Below are 8,508 nucleotides of genomic sequence, written 5' to 3' on the forward strand. Positions count from 1 at the left end.
GTGAAATATTTTCACCGCCCTTTGAAAAACAATTAAACATGTCTGCTTCCCATCATATGTAAAGTTAATGTTTCAAATTTTCAAGGATGATAGATAATTGATAAACGAAAACAAATTTTAATAATGCAATAAAATCGATTACTCGGTTTTCAAGTTATTCGCATTTACAGATGTGCCCCTATGGCGAATGATCCCTCTTCTACCCTATAGCTAGTTTAATATAAATATGATTTTAAAGTTTAAAAATGTCTTACGTTCCGTGATTAAATCGGTTTATAACTAAGATAAAGTAATCGATTTCAAAAAAATCTATTTAAGTTCATTGACCCAAGTACCTAAATAAGAGCCTCTTTTGAAATTCACATTGATAATAATTATACATAAGTACATATAATAAAGTTTTTGCTATCACATTTCAACAAAAAAAAAAATAATAATTTACTGTAAGTACTTTCTCTTTGTCGGTCATGTAAAAACTAAATATTTATTTATTATACAAACAAAATTTGTAAAAATTAATTTGTAACTGGGCCGTCAACACAAAATAAAATATTCGTGTTCAAGTCGTTCGTTTTACTATTTCAAATTTAATTTGCTCTAAGATTATTATTAGTTAACATGTAATGTAAATAAAACTGTTATAAAATCAATATTTATAAGATAAATATTGATTTAAAATTGATAAATAAAAAAAGAATTAAAAAAAAAAAAAACAAAACAAAATTCTTAGAATAAAATTTGATAAAATTGGCTGTATATGTAAGTAATTAGAAAAAAATTTTCCATTTTCCAAATGCTGTGGATCTAATTATTTGTTTTGTTTTACTAATTATTTGTATTATTATTATTGTATCAAGATTTTATTGTTGTTGTTGTCGTTGTTGTTTCTAAAAAGAATACACCTTTTATAAATTTATTAATTGTAAGTTACTCACAATACACATATTATAAGTAGTTTGTTACTTTAATTAAGTTTATATAAATTAAAGAAATTAAATATTTTCCTAATGCATTGTATGATGCATTTCATACAGTTTTCACAATTTGCTTTTAATTCAACTAATTATAATTAGAATACACTTACAGTATAAAATATTTACTTATTTTTTTCTATTTTAGCAGGTGTAATTGTGTCAAATATTTATTTTGAAAAGAAACAACAACAACAAATTTGATTGACTCGAAAAAAAAAGTGCTGCACTTTACTTAAATGCAACGACGACGTGTTTGTAATTGGATAAATTAAAAATTATATATTAAAAAACAAGTAGGAAAGTATAGTCGGGCATGGCCGACCATATGATACCCTACACCATGATTTTACTTTTATAAAATTTTTATTTTTTGTAAAGAAACTTTTATGTTGAATATTACCATAATTCCAAAATATTTAAGCCATTTATTGATAAAAAACTAAAATTTCTAAATGAGGCTTTATATAGGTCAAATATGGGCCGATCCTCGGTAAATTTGAGAAAAGGATATATTTCTAAATAACAGTTAGTTTTGTTGAGTTTCATTGCGATACAAATGGTTACAAGTCAATTTTAGACGTTTAAGTCATTTTTTGAAGGGGGTTTTGTATGGGGGCTAGGGTCAAATATAGGCCGATCCTTACGAAAATCTGCAGTATCATTTATACTTATATAAAACTTATTTGTGCCAATTTTTAGAGAGCTAGCAGAATATTTGACGTAATTATAGCATAAAAAGTTCAAATCGGGAGGTACGGTTGTATGGGGGCTAGGTGAAATAATGGACCGATTTCAACCATTTTCAATAGGCTTCGTCCTTGTGCCAAAAAACATGCTTGGTCCAAATTTCATCAAATTATCTTGAAAATTGCGGCCTGTACCTTGCGCACAAGGTTTACATGGACAGCCAGCCAGACGGACGGACATGTCTTAATCGACTCAAAAAATGATTCTGAATCGATCGGTATACTTTAAGGTGGGTATTGGACCAATATTTTTGTATGTTACAAACATCAGCACAAACGTATAATACCCTCCCCACTATAGTGGTGTAGGGTATAAAAACTGATTAAATTGCATTTTAACTTCATATTATTCATATTTAAGTTAAAGTTGAAAAAAACTAACAACATTTATATGTAGTTAATGTTAATTTGTTCGTTTTTTTTGTAATGACTAATAACGGGGGAAATTTTTCAAATAACTTTAATTTTTAAACTTTACTTTGTATGTTTCAATAAAACGTCATAATTTGAGCATAGCAGTTAGACAGTGATGAAAAGCAAATTCTAATGCTAACAGGGAGTTATGGTGCAAAAAAAAAAAAAAAGAAAACTAATTAAAAAAAAATCATGCATTTAAATAAATTGTTGCATTGTTGTTATGTTTTTTTTTTATTCAGTGGTTACAAGTTTGTTTAACAAGTTATTTTTTATAGAATTTAATTGCAATTATATTTACTTGGAATTTTTCTATAATTAAGTACATAATTAACTGTTATTTTATGAAGAATTCTCATAAATTTCTATAAATTTGTAGAACTTTTTTAAATTCTAAATTTTTCTTATTCGAAATAGAAATAGTAATATTTCTTTTACAAAACAATCTTGTGAGTTTTATTGCTTTGTCGAGACAGTTTAATGTCACAAAAGAGTCTTGTGAAGACAAATTTCAACAATGACTTCTCAAGACAGTTAGCAGTTACCTCAGTCTTAGCTTTCTTATACCCAATTTTGGTCAAGACTGTTTTCTTATAAAAAAAGTCTTGTCAATACAGTTTTCACTTAACAAAATAGTTTTCATATAGAAAAGTAGCTTAGCAAGACAGTTTTAATATAGAAAAGTGTCTTGTTAAAACAGTTTTCATATAGAAAAGTGTCTTGTCAAGACAGTTTTCATATAGAAAAGTGTCTTGTCAAGACAGTTTTCATATAGAAAAGTGTCTTGTCAAGACAGTTTTCATATAGAAAAGTGTCTTGTCAAGACAGTTTTCATATAGAAAAGTGTCTTGTCAAGACAGTTTTCATATAGAAAAGTGTCTTGTCAAGACAGTTTTCATATAGAAAAGTGTCTTGTCAAGACAGTTTTCATATAGAAAAGTGTCTTGTCAAGACAGTTTTCATATAGAAAAGTGTCTTGTCAAGACAGTTATCATATAGAAAAGTGTCTTGTCAAGACAGTTTTCATAGAAAAGAAAAGTGTCTTGTCAAGACAGTTTTCATATAGAAAAGTGTCTTGTCAAGACAGTTTTCATATAGAAAAGTGTCTTGTCAAGACAGTTTTCATATAGAAAAGTGTCTTGTCAAGACAGTTTTCATATAGAAAAGTGTCTTGTCAAGACAGTTTTCATATAGAAAAGTGTCTTGTCAAGACAGTTTTCATATAGAAAAGTGTCTTGTCAAGACAGTTTTCATATAGAAAAGTGTCTTGTCAAGACAGTTTTCATATAGAAAAGTGTCTTGTCAAGACAGTTTTCATATAGAAAAGTGTCTTGTCAAGACAGTTTTCATATAGAAAAGTGTCTTGTCAAGACAGTTTTCATATAGAGAAGTGTCTTGTCAAGACAGTTTTCATATAGAAAATTGTCTTGTCAAGACAATTTTCATATAGAAAAGTGTCTTGTCAAGACAGTTTTCATATAGAAAAGTGTCTTGTCAAGACAGTTTTGATATAGAAAAGTGTCTTGTCAAGACAGTTTTCATATAGAAAAGTGTCTTGTCAAGACAGTTTTGATATAGAAAAGTGTCTTGTCAAGACAGTTTTTGATATAGAAAAGTGTGAAAAGTGTCTTGTCAAGACAGTTTTCATATAGAAAAGTGTCTTGTCAAGACAGTTTTCATATAGAAAAGTGTCTTGTCAAGACAGTTTTAATATAGAAAAGTGTCTTATTAAGACAGTTTTTATATAGAAAAGTGTCTTGTTAAGACAGTTTTGATATAGAAAAGTGTCTTGTCAAGACAGTTTTCATATAGAAAAGTGTGTTGTTAAGACAGTTTTCATTTAGAAAAGTGTCTTGTTAAGACAGTTTTTATATAGAAAAGTGTCTTGTTAAGACAGTTTTCATTTAGAAAAGTGTCTTGTTAAGACAGTTTTGATATAGAAAAGTGTCTTGTCAAGACAGTTTTCATATAGAAAAGAGTGTTGTTAAGACAGTTTTCATTTAGAAAAGTGTCTTGTTAAGACAGTTTTGATATAGAAAAGTGTCTTATTAAGACAGTTTTCATATAGAAAAGTGTTTTGTTAAGACAGTTTTGATATAGAAAAGTGTCTTGTCAAGACAGTTTTCATATAGAAAAGTGTGTTGTTAAGACAGTTTTCATTTAGAAAAGTGTCTTGTCAAGACAGTTTTCATATAGAAAAGTGTGTTGTTAAGACAGTTTTCTTTTAGAAAAGTGTCTTGTTAAGACAGTTTTCATATAGAAAAGTGTCTTGTTAAGACAGTTTTCATATAGAAAAGTGTCTTGTTAAGACAGTTTTGATATAGAAAAGTGTCTTGTTAAGACAGTTTTGATATAGAAAAGTGTCTTGTCAAGACAGTTTTCATATAGAAAAGTGTGTTGTTAAGACAGTTTTCATTTAGAAAAGTGTCTTGTTAAGACAGTTTTCATATAGAAAAGTGTCTTGTTAAGACAGTTTTCATATAGAAAAGTGTCTTGTTAAGACAGTTTTCATATAGAAAAGTGTCTTGTCAAGAGAGTTTTCATATAGAAAAGTGTCTTGTCAAGAGAGTTTTCATATAGAAAAGTGTCTTGTCAAGAGAGTTTTCATATAGAAAAGTGTCTTGTCAAGACAGTTTTTATATAGAAAAGTGTCTAGTTGAAACAGTTTTCGTATAGAGAATTGTCTCATCAAAACTGCCTTTTTAAGACAGTCGGTTAAGAAGTTCTTTCATTTTAGTTTTGTTGAAATTTGACATTATAACTTTTTTATTAAAAACTGTGATTCATCCTATTTTAAACTCCTGTTACTATTAAATAATTAACCTATTATTAATGACAATTGTTTTAAATTAAAATTTTACGTCTAACATAAAAAAATCTAACAATAATTCCGTTACTAAAAAATTGGGAATTACCTAACATGTGACCATTAAAATAGATTTGCACATGATTTAAGCCTAGTTGTTATTATAGTAATAAAGAGTAACAAAAAATAAAATTTGGAGTTAAGCTAGAGAAAAGGGAAATTACCCAAAAACTTTTTTTGTTTTAAAACTAGGCCAACAAATTTGAATTAAGGAAAATATAAAACAAGTTATTTTATGTGTATAAAATTGGTTTAAGCATTACATTTAAACAGATAAAGATAAAATTATTTTTTTTTGTTTAAAATTGTTTGTCTGCAGCGTAACGTTAGCAAAAAAGGGGAATTACTTAAAAAAGTCTAGATACCGGTATTTCTTTGTAAATATTTTAAAACAATTTTTAAAGTTGTATGTAGCTGTTTTAAGGAGTCATAGCAGTTCAATCAAATACAAAATAAATCTTTTTAAATTTTGAAAGTAGGTTTTTGGTATTGTAGTTTTCAAGGTCAAAATCACACATTTATAATATTGTTAAATTATAGGATGGCTGGTTAATTCGCAAAAAAAACACGCTAAAATGTAGCAAATTAAAGCAAAAAAAATACATACAACAAACAAATCAATGAACCATAAATGATAGTGTCTGTCTAACTAAAATTTTGGGGTAAAAAAATAAACATTATAATTGTTGTTCTCACGAGTGAATAATTTGACTGTCTGCAAATACATATTGTATACAACGTTCCGTATATGTTTTTAACATTATTAAATAATTGTTATTTAAAGAAGTGCAAAAAATATGGAAATATACAATATGAATATGTATTGTTTAATCAATATCATTTTTGTTCCTAATACATGTACGCTTTTTATACTTTTTTTGTTTAACAGCTGCTTAAAACTTCTTTGTGTTTAAGTTTTCATATAAGCGAAAGATAGATATCAGTGAACGATAACATTTGTATAGACAAACTTAACATTAATAATATTGAGTCGCTATCTGGGTTAATATACTATAAAGATCTAAAGTAGAGAAATTTTTATTCATATGTGTGCTAATGTTTAATATCACAAAATATATTAGTTTGTAAACCGATTAAGACGAAATTCGTCTATTCGGAAAAATGCACTCCACATCGTTTGCTGATTTTATCGTCAAACAAATGACATTTCGAAATTTCTGTTAAATGATCTTCAACTTGTTATTTAGGGACGTTTAATTCTAAACTCCGAATTCTGTGAGGTTTGTCTTACGTATTTTTCAGGAGTTTACCCAAAAAACTCTTTACATCGTACTCTGTTTTATGCAAAAGCTTATAAATAGTATTTTTCGATAATTATTATAATACACAAGCCACACGGATGTAAGATCTTACAACGTTGGCAAAAAAAGTTCAGAAAATGACTAGCAATAATGTCAAATTTCAATTTTTGTTTTAAAACATTGTCAGAGAAAACTAAAAATGGTTGTTATTAACAGTTCGACTCTGGCCAATAGTTCTTTCCTGTGGAAAAAAAAACTTTCGGTTGATACAGCTGTAGATGGGTTGACAATCTTTGGCCGTACATGACTCGGGTCGTTCCGAAGCGAAGATCCAATTGTCGTGGAAATAAAGCAAACATTGTAAGTTGACACGGTTATGACACATATTGTGAACATTTTGCTGACAACTTTGTAAGATCTTACAACCGTGTTGACGTAGCATAATAGTTAATGTAGGACTTTTATTTGCTTAACATTTTATGAAAATTTTGCTGACAACATTGTAAGATCTAACAACCGTGTTGACGTAGCTTAATAGTTAATGTAGGATTTTCATTTGCTTAACATTTTGTGAACATTTTTCTGACAACATTATGAGATCTTACAACCGTGTTGACGTAGCTTTATAGTTAATGTAGGATTTTCATTTGCTTGATATTTTATGAACATTTTGCTGACAAGATTGTAAGATCTAACAACCTTGTTTACGTAGCCTAATAGTTAATGTAGGACTGTTATTTGTTTGACGACATTGTAAGATCTAACAACCGTGTTGACGTAGCTTTAAAGTTAACGTAGGACTTTTATTTGCTTGACATTTTGTGAACATTTTGCTGACAACATTGTAAGATCTATCAACCGTGTTGACGTAGCTTAATAGTTAATGTAGGACTTTTATTTGCTTGACATTTTGTGAACATTTTCCTGACAACATTGTAAGATCTAACAACCGTGTTGAGGTAGCTTTATAGTTAATGTAGGATTTTTATTTGTTTGACATTCTGTGAACATTTTGCTGACAACATTGTTGTGTAATGTAGGATTTTAATTTTCCTGACATTCTGTGAACATTTTGCTGACAACATAGTAAGATCTAACAACCGTGTTGCTGTAGCTTTTTAGTAAATGTAAGATTTTCATTTACTTGACATTTTGTGAACATTTTGCTGACAACATTGAAAGATCTAACAACCGTGTTGACGTAGCTTAATAGTTAATGTAAGATTTTCATTTGCCTGACATTCTGTGAACATATTGCTGACAACATTGTTGTGTAATGTAGGATTTTAATTTTCCTGACATTCTGTGAACATTTTGCTAGCAATATTGTAAGATCTAACCATCGTGTTGACGTAGCTTTTTAGTAAATGTAGGATTTTCATTTACTTGACATTTTGTGAACATTTTACTGACAACATTGTAAGATCTAACAACCGTGTATTACGTATACAAATTCATTTTTAGTGTAGGATTTTCATTTACACGGCTTTACAAAACTAAAATTTCTTACGTGGAAGTGTTAAAAAAGCTTGCAACTTACCCACAAATTATAATGCCAAAACATTGTACCAAGGCTGGATAAAAATTATTCATTGATATATTAGAATCATGATCCGGTGCTGCTGTTGTACTAGCACTGACGATGGTGTTAGCTGCCGTTGTTGTTGAGGTAATGACCTTTACTAAGCCATCTGTTAAGGAAGTTATGGTGGTAGTAGTAGCATCATAATCATCCAAATTTTCAGCATTAGCTACGTGAGCATATACGGCTGAATCGCCATGCAAAGCTGCCAACATCATAGAACTATCCATATTGTTGAAATAAAGCTAGTACTACACGTTAAACGTGTTTTTTGTACCAAAAAATAGGGTGGTTTTCTAAAGGAAGTCTCCTTCCTAAGCCAGGTAAGTATTGTATTGTTGTTGTATTCCTAAAATGTTGGTATTTTTGTGGAATTTCTTAATTTATAATATTTTAGCGAAAACTACGTCATTATGCGGGTTTATGGTTATTTAGCTGCTTTGTCTGTTCTTTAACAAATCTATAACAAGTGGGTGAAAAATACGTCAAAGGTTGGCCACCAATATTCAAAGGGCGCAGGTCTTTTTAGCATATACTAGCAATTTTTTGTTTTTTTTTTACAAAAAATTATCTATAATTTATTAGGCAATAATTTGTTTTTTTTTTTAATTATTTAAATTACTTTAATTATCAATAAAAATTGTTTATTTACGTTTTGTCTTTT

The 8,508-nt window shown here is 28.5% G+C and overlaps 1 protein-coding gene across 1 annotated transcript in view; it reads right to left on the minus strand.

Moving 5' to 3' along the window:
* The window catches only part of LOC111684808 (integral membrane protein GPR155), a 32,224-nt gene extending 23,716 nt beyond the window's left edge, over positions 1-8,508 (minus strand). Inside the window, exon 1 of the mRNA XM_023447016.2 lies at positions 7,803-8,508. Coding sequence (XP_023302784.2) covers positions 7,803-8,074 — 272 coding nt within the window. The 5' untranslated portion in view covers positions 8,075-8,508. The remainder of the gene's footprint in view (positions 1-7,802) is intronic.

This window comes from Lucilia cuprina, chromosome 5 (genome assembly GCF_022045245.1).
Source record: "Lucilia cuprina isolate Lc7/37 chromosome 5, ASM2204524v1, whole genome shotgun sequence".
Classification (NCBI taxonomy): Eukaryota; Metazoa; Arthropoda; class Insecta; order Diptera; family Calliphoridae; genus Lucilia; species Lucilia cuprina.